This window comes from Gigantopelta aegis, chromosome 2 (genome assembly GCF_016097555.1).
Source record: "Gigantopelta aegis isolate Gae_Host chromosome 2, Gae_host_genome, whole genome shotgun sequence".
NCBI classification, from domain to species: domain Eukaryota; kingdom Metazoa; phylum Mollusca; class Gastropoda; order Neomphalida; family Peltospiridae; genus Gigantopelta; species Gigantopelta aegis.
Window position 1 is genome coordinate 14257264 of NC_054700.1, and position 15741 is coordinate 14273004.

Sequence of the window (15741 nt, forward strand, 5' to 3'; positions counted from 1 at the left end):
GTTCATTTATGACTTTTGCTTTTATATATATATATATATATATATTTTTTTTTTTTTTTTTTTTTTTTTTTTTTTTTGATGATTATTTTAGTAGGCATTTGGACTTGGGCTAGGCAAATAATCAAACTAAATGTCTGTGGCATCAGATTTAGAAAGAAAACGTATTTCAGACACAGTGGCTGGCTACCATTTGGTCGTCGACGATTGCCGAAGTATTACACACAGTCATCTCTAGCGTTATTCTCACATATAACATAATAACGCTACAGGATACTCGAGCTAGGACTAGGGTAGGTTGTGAGGGTCCAGTTTTCACTGCACGGTCACCTTTATTTTAACACTTTATCATGACAATAATTCTTAAGATGGCGCACACGTTCCAACTTGACCTGTGGTGCAATTCGGCCGCAGCTGGGACGAGGCGAGTGTTTACAGCCCACAGTCAGGCGATTGCTTAATTCATTACTATCTGTTTCGTGCATCTCCCTGTTGATGTCGGCGCTTTACGGCCACAGTCTGGTGCGCGCGGTCGTGTGAGATGACAGTTTAACACAGAAACGTGCAATTTACCCTCGAATTATGAGAGTACCCCAATTTCCGCATAAGCATTCCAAGTAGTATAAAATAACACAGGCGGCAGAAAAACTAACTACCACCTGTTAGCCCATCTCTGGATCGCTGGTTGATTGTTGGCCACGTGTGATAGTAGCAGGCAATTACCCCCTGGTTTCACCTTTGGGGATAAAACAAATTCCGAAGAATGCAATGTACTAGAAGGTTGTGCCCTAAAAGCAGTAATTGTATTGGGAAAATGGTAATGGGGGTGGGGATAAAGTGCCATTATGGATTCGTCCAGTTCCAACCTAGATATTAAAGTTTGTTTTGTTTAACGACGCCACTAGAGCACATTGATTAATTAATCATCGGCTATTGGATGTCAAACATTTGGTAATTCTGACACGTAGTCATCATAGGAAACCCGCTACATTTTTCTGTTAGTAGCAAGGGATCTTTTATATGCACTTTTCCACAGACAGGAAAGCACATACCACGGACTTTGACCAGTTGTGATGCACTGGATGGAATGAGTGAAAAAAACAATCAGTTTAATGGATCCACCGAGGTGGTTCTCCTGCGACGCACGCAGGCTCAGCCACATAGTCCTTAAACCACTTGCACCGTAACCAGAGATCCAAACTGGTTCAACAAAGGCCATGGTTTATTTTATTTTATATCCTGCCTGGGGTGGGTATGGAAGCGCAAATAAAAAAGATCCCTTGCTGCTAATCGTTAAGAGGTAGTAGGTACTGGGTTCGGATGTCGAGGCATGGGGCGACTCCAGCTCAGTGGGTAGGTGTAAACCACTTCCTCCATAACTTCAACAAATCATGTATGCGCAAATAAAAACCATAGCCCATGTCTGACGCCATATAACCATATGTCTGACGCCATATGACCGTAAATAAAATGTGTTGAGTGCGTCGTTAAATAAAACATTTCTTTTTTTCTTTCATTCCCCTCCCCGAACCCTACTACTAGTTCGTATGTGCATGGAAATGTATATCCATGTTAAGTTTTTCGGATAACGACACCACTAGAGCACATTGATTTATTAATCATTGGCTATTGGATGTCAAACATTTGGTACTTTGACATATAGTCTTAGTTTGTTTTGTTTAATGACACCACTAGAGCACTGATTTATTAATCATCGCTAATTGGATATCAAACATTTGGTCATTCTAACATAGATTCTTAGAAAGGAAACCCGCTTCATGTTTCCATTAGTAGCAAGGGATTTTTTATATGCACCAGGGGCGAGACGTAGCCCAGTGGTAAAGCGCTCGCTTGATGCGCGGTCGGTTTGGGATCGATCCCCGTCAGTGAGCCCATTGGGCTATTTCTCGGTCCAGCCAGTGTACGACGACAGGTATATCAAAGGCCGTGGTATGTGCTATCCTGTCTATGGAATGGTGCATATAAAAAGATACCTTGCTGCTAATCGAAAAGAATAGCCCATGAAGTGACGACAGCGGGTTTCCTCCCTCAATATCTGTGTGGTCCTTAGTCATATGTCCGACGCCATATAACCGTAAATAAAATGTGTTGAGTGCGTCGTTAAGTAAACCATTTCCTTCCTTTATATGCACCATCCCACAGACAGGATAGATACCACGGTCTTTGATATACGTGTACCAGTCGTGGTGCACTGAAAAGAACGAGAAATAGCCCAATGGGAGTATATCCATGTAATGCAAATTCAGTGGTGATTAGATCTGACTATTTGATGCGCGAATGGTTTCTTCGTGTGCACGTTCACTGAACGGTTCAGTGCTGCAGACGAGATAAAAATCTTTATTTGTTTATGAATGTTTATGTTCATATCTTATCCATTTGGGCTGTCAGTTCATCATTTTTTATGATACCCACAACAAAACAATCACATACAGATCTATTCCGCCAGCCACCATTATATCACCTTCATCATAAAATAATAAAATAATGGCTTCATCACTTGGGTCCGAACCCAGTGGGTGGGGGGGGGGGGGGGGGGGGGGGGGGGGGAGACAAGGGGAGGTTGCGTCCACAGAATCCACACACACGCACGCACACACACATACATACATACACACGCACACACACACACACACATACATACATACATACATACATATACACACAGACACACACACACACATACATACACACACACATATATATACACACACACACACACATACATACATACATACATACACACACACACACACACACACAGACACACACACACACACACACATACATACATACATACATACATACATACAAACCAACAGACACACATACACACACAGAGAGAGACACATACACGCACACACACAATCACAAACACACACACACACACACACACAAACACACGCACACACACAAACACAAACACACATACACAGACACAGACACACAACACGCACACAACACACACACAACACACACGCACACAACACACACGCACATAACATACACGCACACAACATACACATACACGCGCACACAACACACACGCACACAACATACACGCACACAACACACACGCACACAACACACACGCACACAACACACACACAGCACACACATACAACATACACGCACACAACACACAACACACACACACATAACACACACGCACACAACACACACAAACACACACAACACACACTCACAACACACACACACAACACACACACACACACTACACACACACACACACACAACACACAACACACACACACACAACACACACACAACATACACGAGTTTAAAGTTAAAGTTTGTTTTAACTAGAGCACATTGATTTATTAATCATTGGCTATTGGATGTCAAACATTTGGTCATTTTGACATATACTCTCAGAGAGGAAACCCGCTACATTTTTCCATTAGTAGCAAGGGATATTTTATATGCACTATCCCACAGACAGGACAGCACATACCACGGTCTTTCATATACCAGTCGTGGTGCACTGGCTGGAAAGAGAAATAAACTTAATGGGGATCGATCCCAAACCGCGCTTTACCACTGGCCTCTCTTATTTTAAGGCGTCGCCACACGGTATTGGTTCCACTGCACCAAATTAATTCCTACTGCCGATAATGTTAACGTTTACTAATAAACCTGATATAAGCAGCGTATCTTCACACCCAGGCAGTTCAGCAATAAAACGTATGGCACCCCACAGTTAATTCACCTGCAAGAAAATGAGAAGTGTGGGGGGAGGGGGGGTGGCGGTCACATACCATTTAAGAGATTTAATCAATCTTTTTATCAGCAACCGTCATTTTTGCTTTTAAAAATCGCAGTTCCATCTTAAGTGTACCCTGCACTAGTTTCAACCTCTGGCGTATACTGCATAACAACGTGTATTTATCTATTGCCAATTGCACAAATAATCAATTTTGCTTAGTACTACCAATCACAGCCACAGCTGTTTTTACTACGTAAATATCTGAGGTGCGCCTTGAACCTTGACACGGAACTCTCTTCTTTGGTTCCATGCAACCTGTAAGTGCCTCGTACAAATGCAACCGATAAAATCATAGTAGTTGTCTAGGGGACGGGACATAGTCGATGATTAATAATATCTATGTGCACTAGTGGTGTCGTTAAACAAAACAACCTTTTTTGTCACAATTAGCTATTCTCCTACGACGCAATCGTATCGTGTGGCCTCGCCTTTATTGTGCAAGGGGGGAGGGTCTGCATCTCCCCCCCCCCCCCCCCCCCCACCCCCCGTCTTTAGTTACTTGCCCTGGCACCGAAATTAAATGAGTTTGTTTGTTTGTTTTCCTTGTTATTGTCTGTTTCCACACAACCTGTCTCTGGCACATGGCGAGCATGTCACTCGAGTCAGGAATCGCAGCTTATGGGAGATTTCGTTAGCTTGATATCGACCCCCCACCTCCCTCCTCCACCTTATCGATCAAGTCAGTTAAGAAAATGAAATTGACCTGCACCAGTGACCATCCTAGTCAAGGCTTATTGGATTTGTTATAGTGAGATTGTTTGATAAGAAAAACTCAAAATCATTGACATTACATTTAAAATAAAGAGACAATAAACACACACACACACACACACACTCTCTCTCTCTCTCTCTCTCTCTCTCTCTCTCTCTCTCTCTCTCTCTCTCTCTCTCTCTCTCTCTCTCTCTCTCTCTCTCTCTCTCTCTCTCTCTCTCTCTCTCTCTCTCTCTCTCTCTCTTTCTCTCTCTCTCTCTCTGAAAGTAGGCCTGCAGTTGTCGATAAACACTCATTTTTATTTTTCTGTTTGTAACCCCAGACATGGTTCCAAGAACCCGTACTGACCAGTTCGGCGAATATGAGTTCTACGCCCTCTCGATAAAACGTTTGGAACTTTACCCACTAGATAATAAATAGACACTAATTCAGAAATGGCAAATCGTTGTAGTGTTGTGTACCTTCTGTATTGTCAATGCTCATAATAGAGAATGTAACTGGGTAAGATAAGAACTCAGGTGTCCATACTAAATACAGACAGCGTACTCATAAATATAGCCAATTTACTGCCTCCTGCCACAGATTGCAGGTCCCGTTATGGGGAACGCCCATGTTGTTTATAATAAATCCATCCAATCGGCGATCGTTTGCAAAAGCATGTCAAATTGATATTGCAGATTAAGTTAGGGAAATTATTGCGCGCTTTTCTATCAGTGTGTTGTATATACCGTAAATCCTTTTTATCGGTAGGTTGTATATACCGTAAATCCTTTAATAGGAGCCAAGACTTCTTTTTTTATCGGTAGGTTGTATATACCGTAAATCATTTAACAGAAGCCGAGGCTATTTTATCGGTCGGTTGTATATACCGTAAATCATTTAACAGAAGCCGAGGCTATTTTATCGGTCGGTTGTATATACCGTAAATACTTTAATAAACGACTTCCTTTTTTATCGGTTGGTTGTATATACCGTAAATCCTTTAACAGAAGCCGAGGTTTCTTTTTTATCAGAATGTTGTATATACCCTAAATCCTTTAATAGAATCCGAGTTTTCTTTTTTATCGATAGGTTGTATATACCGTAAATCCTTTAACAGAAGCCAAGGCTTCCTTTTTATCGACACTCAAACATCCGGTGTCTGTTCAAGTATATCGCTTTATCTCACATTCTTTTGTTTAGAAATTATGTGATATTGATGAATTAGATTAGTACCCAAAGCTGATGTGCGAACTTGTTTCACAACCAGGACGGTACATGCCATTACGTTTTATAGGCAGGTCGTAGTTTATCAGCATTGGTGTTATAAATAAACACCCTTGGTGTAGTTGATTAGCTGTACACTATCAGCCTTGATATAGATGATCCGGTTTGGTGTAGATTACCAGGATTGGTGTAAATGGTCAGCCTTGGTGTTGGAGATTATCCTTAAAGGGACAGACCCTAGTTTTTAAACACTAAGGCATATTTTTCACCTAGACTCTAGTTTCAACCCGTAAAAATGGACACTACGTTTGGTTAATTTACAAACCTGTAGCAAATTTAGATACAACAGAGTGAACCAAGAGTCTGTGACGTTGAAAAAAACTTTAAAATAGACTAAACGCGACTCCATCAACATTACTTCTCAGACGCATGTGCGTTTTTTAACATATGAAAAAAAAAAAAAAGCATTTTGTGGAATTAGAAACACCAGGATGACCGGAAACACTTCGGTTGTACGGAAATGGATAATCTAAACAATAAAATATAAGTAATGTTTGATTTTAATGATCATAAACGGCTCTAATACTAAAAAATATGCCTTAGTGTTTAAAAACTAGGGTCTGTTCCTTTAAGTTAAAAGCCTTGATTTATTCTGAGACCAACGAGGAATGTCGATCATTGGTACTTAAAGTGACAGTGAAGCCACGGTGTACCATTCATCCACTAACAATATTATAGTTACAGTGCTAGGTTTTCAAGTCGAATTACTACAACAGAGCTTTATTACACTCGAGTCCACCATTCAGAATTCAACGGTTTTGAACGAATCTCACACTCCCCTTTATTTGCAAGGGGTTTTCTTCCAACTCGATTACAAAGACCTGTTGCTTGAACAGATCAAGAAAATGAACTGAATCAGACTTAAGTGTAAATTGGACTTTTTCGTTTTCCTCATTCCTCTTATTTGTTTTGCCTCCAGTGTCCACTGTTTAACGGACAGAGATATAGATATTGATAATCCATTAATTATTTTTGCGTGAAAAATGAGGACGTTTTAGTCGGGGACGATATCTTAATGTGACCATAAGCGCACGTTCAGTATTTTCATTGATTCAATTTCCTATCTTATGTTTATGTAATTGCTCTCATCGTCGATATGGCCATTCGTCATCGAAGGAAATGAAGGATTTATCTATTTTGTTCCATTCACGTGGAATTTATTTTATCTTCCGGTCCGGTTCTCGTGTGCGGTTAGGATCGATTGTGGCCCCAGACTGAAACGGCAATGAGACAGCTGACACGGACGGCAGTAAAACACTGAAACTGACTTATTACTTAGATTTTTACTTATTCTTATCCTGTAAGGAGCGCGACATAGCCCAGTGGTAAAGCGCTCGCTTGATGCGCGGTCTGTTCGGCATCCATCCATATCCGTCGGTAGGGCCCATTGGGCTATTTCTCGTTCCAGCCAGTGCACCACGACTGGTACATCAAAGGCCGTGGTATGTGCTGTCCTGTCTGTGGGATGGTGCATTAAGCCATTTCTCGTTCCAGCCAGTGCACCACGACTGGTATATCAAAGGCCGTGGTATGTGCTGTCCTGTCTGTGGGATGGTGCATTAAGCCATTTCTCGTTCCAGCCAGTGCACCACGACTGGTATATCAAAGGCCGTGGTATATGCTGTCCTGTCTGTGAGATGGTGCATTGAGTCAGTTCTCGTTCCAGCCAGTGCACCACGACTGGTATATCAAAGGTTGTGGTATGTGCTGTCCTGTCTGTGGGGTGATGCATATACAATATCCCTTTACTACTAATGGAACATTGCAATGATCAATCTTCGTTTAATTCGGGCAAAAATCGGCCTGCACCCTACAAACGTATAATGGGATCCCATACGCCTAAGAGTGATCCATTCTACGTGTTTAATATTTAAAATATACACACGGTTACTGAATTAACTTTTTTATTTTTGTAAAGTCAGGAAGGAGGTCATATGCGTATGCCTGTCGTCATGTTGTGAAAAATACACCTCTCAGGGACGGATCTAAGATTTGACTAACTGGCGAGGGTGGGGGAACTTGCTAGATCTTTAAAACTGTTCTTGTTGGGGAATTACCCACCCAGTATCCGCGCCTACATCTATTTATGTAATCTACGATAAGCATCACGGGGGGAGGGCGACTTACTTTCTAAATGCTTATTAGTATATTATATTCGGGGAAGAAATGTTTGGTTTTTAACATCAGTCGACGGTTTTGAAATTAGTTTACATATTCGTGCCCCACACTGCTGTGCCGGCGAGATTGCGTTCAGTGCAAACACAATTAGCTGAACGTTTTCACCCGAGTCACGTGACGTGTGTAGAGCATCAAGGCTGGTTGGTTTGTACACGTGACACAGCGTGAAATCACGGTGATGAAAACCATGCGTAAGAATTTAAGCTCGGGGGCTGGGCGATGGGTCATGGTTCACTTTTATTTTTATTTTTAAAATGAGTGTTGACTGAAGGCTTATTTATCGTTGTATTAATACTTCTTCCATTTTCAAGATCCTGATTAGCTCTCTGTCAAAATATACAACACACTTTGTATATTAATAAGATAAGTAGAAATGGCCTGTGTGAAGGCAGAGGGGATCTCTCTCTCTCTCTCTCTCTCTCTCTCTCTCTCTCTCTCTCTCTCTCTCTCTCTCTCTCTCTCTCTCTCTCTCTCCTCTCTCTCTCTATATATATATATTATATATATATATATATATGGTGTGTGTGTGTGTGTGTGTATCTCTCTCTCTCTCTCTGTGTGTGTGTGTGTGTGTATCTCTCTCTCTATATCTCTCTCTCTCTCTCTCTCTCTCTCTCTGTGTGGTGTGTTTATATCTATCTGTCTCTCTCTCTCTCTCTCTCTCTCTCTCTCTCTCTCTCTCTCTCTCTCTCTCTCTCTCTCTCTCTCTCTCTCTCTCTCTCTCTCTCTCTCAAATATTATTACGAAAGCATCTCTTCTGAAATCATTCACCATAGTAATAATAAAAACTATTTTATTTGTATATAAATGTTTCACGTATCCAATGGATCATAAATCAAAACTCTTTTAAATCGATTCGTCCATATAGAATTCTGCGCCCAAGGGAGAGCATTCTGGCAGCGCTCGTGTTCAGTATTTCCACGCAAGACGAGAGTCCTGTCCCGATTCAGGCCCCGGATCTTTACGGAGGTCGGACTCGGGATGGGTGTGTTGGAAACCCCAGTGGTATATGAGCAGGATAAACTAGTTAAAATGAAATGCACGACGAGACTTTTAACTGACGGAAATCATCGCCATTATTTTACATATTACACAAATATTTCATCGGCTTTAATGTTCTCTCCTCTCGTCCTCTTTTTTTTGCCAGCTAATGACGTGACTTTTCTGTTTCAGTTATATGGAAGGGTTGTCAAGGCAATTTGACTAGATAGGTTGAGAAGTAGAGTAGGAAGTTCTGTTGGACTAGAAAATGATATAATTACATTGATGCGTTGACCGATCTTTTTATGATATTGATATTTTCTCCAACCATTTCGTAAAGTGCTTCTTTCTTTTTTTTCTTTTTACCATATTATTATTTTTTGTATATATACTCTTATTTTTCAAAACGCGCTTCGCTGTGCAAGAAATGGAATATTACTGAAATGTGATACAGTTATTGACACTATATTTGCTAAACAAAAAAATATTAATTCCGTTTCCGTCTATTTTTGTTTTCGGTTGTTTTTCTGTTGTTTATTGCTGGGTGTTTTTCTATTTTTCATCAGTAGTACTATAACTAATTACTGCAAAAACAAATCAAAAGTATTTTAAAACTAATTATTTTTAAAAAAAAGAAAGAGAAAAAGATGTATATATACACATACAAACACACATAGTATATGCACACATATACATACACATACACAGAAATACCAGAGGCGGATCTTGGGGGGGGGGGGCAGAAACCTGGTCCTCCCCCTATATTTTGCGACAGTTATAATTTTATTATATTTTCATTTTCATTTTTTACGATCCCCCTCTAAACCTCCCCCAAAGTTCCCTTGGCATTCCGCCTCATGTCATTGCCCCTTCCCCCCCCCCCCCAAATGGAATTTCTGGATCCGCTATTGCATACACACACATGCACATAAACACACGCACACACGTACAAAGGCGCGCGCGCACTGCTAATTCTTGTGCATACCATCAATGTCAGAATTCGGTGCTTTAGAGTACTAATGTCCATCCAGGCGTGTGTGCAAGATAGGATTCGGAAAGCGAAGTTAGTTTGTTTTGTTTAACGACACCACTAGCGCACATTGATTAATTAATAATCGGCTACTGGATGTCAACAATTTTGTAATTCTGACACGTAGTCAACAGAAGACACCCGCTACATTTATCCTTTAGCAAGGGATATTTTCTTTCTTTCTTTTAACTTATTAATGTGCCTATATCCAAAACCCTCTCGCAAAAGCTGAGGTCAACTTTTTTCTTCTTTTTTTTCGTATTTCACAAATACTTCATCATAACTTTTGGAACTCTCCCATAAAACAGTATCTGCTGCAGTGTTCGAGATAAGCACTTGTCCGTTTGTCCTGACAAGTGAAAATATGCTCGGACAAGCAAAATGTACCTAAATAGTTGTCTAGTGGACAAGTAAAACGTTTCAATGCAGTTTAATTCTGAGCAATCAAAAATACAGTCCTTGTACTTTAATAAAACAAAACATTTATTTGAACACGTGAAAAGATTGTTGGACAAGTAGATTTTTCGTTGTACTTGTCCGGTGGCCAAATGAACAATTCTACTTATTTATATCGCTGACTGCTTGTCTTCGTCATTTAGCACTTCCTTTACCAAAGCTGCACTGTACATGATTCAGACTGTAACTAAAGTCCGTCCCATCCTGCAACAAAATGTTGTTGTTTTTCGGGAGGGGGGGGGGGGGGGGGGGGGGGGGGGGGGGGGGGGGGTAAATAATTTTAGTTTGGTTTGACGTAAGAAGAAAAGTAACAGTGTTTTGAAATAACAGGCTTCTTTTTACTATTTCTTTTGTGGAAAAACAATCGGCTTTGAAATAAACAACTCGTAGTAAATTCCATACTTATAACAAAAGCGTTCGGCTGGATTAAGTGGAGGTTGTGTATTCTATAGAAGACCATACCCCTCTATAGTTGTTTGGATTTCAGTAGACATGGAGAGTTCTGTATGGTGTCTATTTTACAATCGTTAACATCAGAGAGTGAAGAATAGGGAAAACTATTTTGTAGTATGTCTATTTTTAGAATCATTGACTTGATTGGCTGTATTGTATCTATTTTTAGAATTAGTGACATTAATGGCTGCATTTATTTATTTTTAGAATCAGTCTTCATTAGCTGTATCGTATCTATTTTTAGAATCAATGGCTTCAATGGCTGTGTTGTATTTATTTTTAGAATCATCGCCTCCATTAGCTCTATCGTATCTATTTTTAGAATCAATGACGTCATTGACTATCGTATCTATTTTAGAACCATTGACTTCAATGGCTGTGTTGAATCTAGTTTTAGAATCATTGTCTTCATCAGCTGTATCGTATCTATTTTTAGAATCGTTGATTTCAAAGTTTGTGTTGTATCTATTTTTAGAATCATTGACTTCAATGGCAGTGTTGTATCTATTTTTAGAATCAATGACGTCATTGGCTGTTTTGTGTCTATTTTTAGAATCATTGACTTCAATGGCTGAAGATGCAAGTCGGGTTTTCCCTACTGGTGGTGCTCTTGTGTTTATCTCTGCTGCTAGAGGGCGCTGAAGCCTTGGGTAAGTAGTTATTCACTTTTTGTGTCAGATTCACAATTATTGAACATTTCTCGTTTCCATTTCGATTTGTTTCAGTCAATGAAATGTGGATATTCAAAATATATTTTGATTCTATCTACTAATCGTTCAAGTAATCGAGAAACTCCGCACCCAACCCGCCTGTAGCGTAGCGTAACCGTGGTTCGCGTAAACGTGAGATAACCTGGTCGATTCCTGAAAAGTCAAACTGGAATCAAAGTGCATTGATGATCAGGTTCTTTCCTATTCTGCCTACAACCCACTTTGCCTACACCCATTTTGCCTACAGCCCAGTATGCCTACACTCAGTTTGCCTACAGTGTAAAAAAGTGACATCCCCAGTTCATAGTGGAACAATCCCTATTATTTTGTGTTTCAAACCAATATAAAAATATTGTATTACATAAACAATTAAGATTGTTCTGTAATTGGGGCTTAGTTGCGCAAAGGTGATTTCATGCTCTTTATGGTGATTAGTATTAGTCCAATGATCCCATACTGTAATCTTTAATATGTGATCAAAGTGAAATGGCCTTCATGATTCTTTGATATAGGATTAAAGTTAAACTTTGTACAAAATATTTGTTTAATATTTGTGAGGTCATTTTATAGTTTTAATTGTTTTTGTTGTGTAATGTTAATCGTTTTTATAATAAAATATGTGTTTGTCATATTATTTTGTCATGCTCCACTTTTAACTGGGGATGGCATCTTTTCATACTGAGTGTAGGCAAAATGGGAGGACACCGATGATCACCATATGTTGTGTCTTAGTAATCATGTACTATTATTACGTAATTTGTACTAATTTAATGGAAGAACAACTGTGTCAGACAAAGAAATATAAATTGAAAGAACTGAAACTAACAGTGATCAGGGATAAATATTGGGAATACGGGGGGGTGGAGGAGAGAGTTTACGACTGGGAGGTAGGAACGTGGTAATAAAATGAATGAATGAATGAATGAATGAATGAATGAGTGTTTAACAACACCCCAACACACACAAAATATACAGATCGGGAACGTGTTAATAAGGCATGTAGAAATAACAAATGCGGACAAAAGAGGGCATGCTCTCAAATGGTGCAGGGTAAATGGTTGACTAAATTACTGTGTGGTAGAGAATCGGCTACTATACTCCCCACTAATAACAAGTCACAGGAATGAATCATTAAAGGCAACGTCGCACAACTTTTGATCTACTTACTGCGGTCATACGATTAACGTCACGATGTATAATATATACCATGCTGTATATTCCTCTCTTCAAGTAACTCTTAAGCAGTTTTAGAAACATTTTTAAAATGCTAGCGTTAGTTGAAAAATTAACGAAGTGCTTTTTTCTTATTTACGGTTACGTAGCGATAATTCAGATTCATACCAAAATAGCGATATTAAGATGGAGGTGACGATTATGCAATGAAGTACTTTTCTTGGCATATTAAATGTATCTATTTCAGGCATGGGTTCTTTTTGGGGGTGGGGGGGTTGGGGGGTTTGAGGGGATGCGTGGGTTCGTGCGACGATGTCTTTAATAACCAATTTTTTTCATTATTATTATTTTTATTTTTCAATTTTTCAATTTTTTGCCATCGTCCCGGCCTTGAACTCGCAGTAAGAGAACTCGCTATGAATGCTTGGTAACGTGATCTGCGCGCCGTTATCAAAAATGATTAGTTTTATGGAAATGAAAAGTTGAGTAACCCGTGTGTGTGTATACACGGCACCGCTCCTGGGGCCACTTCTCCGATATTGGGAGAGACAAGGCTAGTCTTTCACAGAGCCGAGCACCAGTCGGTAAACACTGGGCGGTTGTAGCGGATTCGTGATTAAATTTCTCAATGCATCTTTCAAGGCTCATCTGCACTGGATGTTCGTGCGGTTTGGCTAAACAAAACATTAAAACAATATTTTCAAAGAGACAAGTTACAATGGATGGAACAAGGAAGAAATGTTTTATTTAACGACGCCCTCAACATTTTTTATTTATAGCTATTTTGCGTCGGCATTTGAATAAGGATCACAGAGATAATGTGAGAAGTGGGGATTTTTTATGTATCAAAGAAAGAAATGTTTTATTTAACGACGCCACTCAACACATTTTATTTACGGTTATATGGCGTCAGACATGGTTAAGGACCACACATATTTTGAGAGGAAACCCGCTGTCGCCACTACATGGGCTACTCTTCCGATTAGCAGCAAGGGATCTTTTATTTGCGCTTCCCACAGGCAGGATAGCACAAACCATGGCCTTTGTTGAACCAGTTATGGATCACTGGTCGGTGCAAGTGGTTTACACCTACCCATTGAGCCTTGCAGAGCACTCACTCAGGGTTTGGAGTCGGTATCTGGATTAAAAATCCCATGCCTCGACTGGGATCCGAACCCAGTACCTACCAGCCTGTAGACCGATGGCCTACCACGACGCCACCGAGGCCGGTTTTTTATATATCATCTCACTGACCAGATAATACAGTATGATACATACAAAAAAAAAACTTGCTGACAATTCAATTACTTACTACGGCTTTCGTAATGCCGGTTGTGGAGCACTGGCTGGAACGAGAAATATAGCAATGGGTCCACCGACGGGGATCGATCCTAGACCGACCGCGCATCAAGCGAACGCTTTACCACTGGGCTACGTTCCGCCCCACCTAAAACGATCAGGCATCACACAAGCGCATATCCACTGCGCCATGTTCCGCACCCGCTACAATTGTGTACATCATCTATACAGGCCTATGGCAGCCGTTGATCAAATTTATTTTTTAATAAAATAAAAAATTAAATTAAATTTAAAAAACCGCTTACGGTCAGCCGTATATTTGCAAAACTCTTACGACAGTCGTACATCTGTAAAACGCTTACGATCAGCTGTATAACTGTAAAACGCTTACGGTCAACTGTACATGTGCAAAACGCTTGCGTCCAGCCACAATGCACAATGCAAAACCCGTCCTCGTACGTCTATGTTATATTTATCAAGTCACCATCAACTAAAACAGCAGATTGCAGTAGACAGCACCAATCTACCCCGTGGCTTTACTGACTCAGTTGTGCCCACGTGGCATCAGTACACGTCAAACCGCGCTGATCTACAAACCCAGCTCCTTGATTATGATGAACGTGCAGCACGTGTGCACACATTGTCCTTATCGTATTTATTACAGCCGACAATACAGCAGATTCCCGCCTTCACTGTGAATTAAATTGAAGAGCTCCTTATCATTTCAATTTCTAATACCAAATGGTGTTGTTCTCGTTGCTTCCTATTTTCGGTTTTTCGGATTGTAATTCACTGTATTCTTATTTTTAAGTGGCGGGATTTAGCTCAGTCGGTTGAGCGCTCGCTTGAGGTGCTATTGTCGTAGGATCGAACCACCTCGGCGGACCCATTCAACTAATTGTTCCAACCACTGCACCACAACTGGTCAAAGGCCGTGGTGTGTCTTTCCTGTCTGTGGGAAAGTGCATATAAAAGATCCTTTGCTGCATTAGGAAAAATGTAGCGGGTTTCCTCTGATGATTACGTGTCACAGTTATCAAATACCTGACATGCTATAGCCGATGATTAATTAATCAATGTGCTCTAGTGGTGTCGTTAAACAAAACAAACTTTTAACTGTTTTACTTCTATTTGTTTCGTTGCTTGTGATGAAATCTTCGGGGGCTATTGTTTTAAGCAGATACCTATTTTTATTTTTACATATATTCACGACGCTGCTGCTGACAAGATGTTTCATTAATATTGCCACAGGGGCGGGACGTAGCCCAGTGGTAAAGTGTTCGCTTCATGCGCGGTCGGGATGAGATCGATCCCCGTCAGTGGGCCCATTTGGGCTATTTCTCGATCCAGCTAGTGCACCAAGACTGGTATATCAAAGGCCGTGGTATATGCTATCCTGTCTGTTGAATGGTGCATATAAAAGATATCTTGCTGCTAATGGAAAAACAAATGTAGCGGGTTTCTTCTCTATATCAAAATATATCAAATATATATCAAAATTACAAGAGTGTTGACACCCAATAGCCGTTGATTAATAAATCAATGTACTCTAGTGGTGTTGTTAAACAAAACAGACAAACTAATATGGGCAGGTTCTGTCTCATAGTTTTTTCGCATAGTTTGACACCCAATGGCCGATATATTTTTTGTGTTGGGGTGTCGTTAAACAGTCATTCATTCA

The 15741-nt window shown here is 40.3% G+C and overlaps 1 protein-coding gene across 1 annotated transcript in view; it reads left to right on the forward strand.

Moving 5' to 3' along the window:
* Nucleotides 1–15741, forward strand: part of LOC121381600 (neuronal acetylcholine receptor subunit alpha-10-like) — a 193454-nt gene that overhangs the window by 19847 nt on the left and 157866 nt on the right. The window contains exon 2 of the mRNA XM_041510939.1: nt 11432–11528. Coding sequence (XP_041366873.1) covers nt 11456–11528 — 73 coding nt within the window. The 5' untranslated portion in view covers nt 11432–11455. The remainder of the gene's footprint in view (nt 1–11431; nt 11529–15741) is intronic.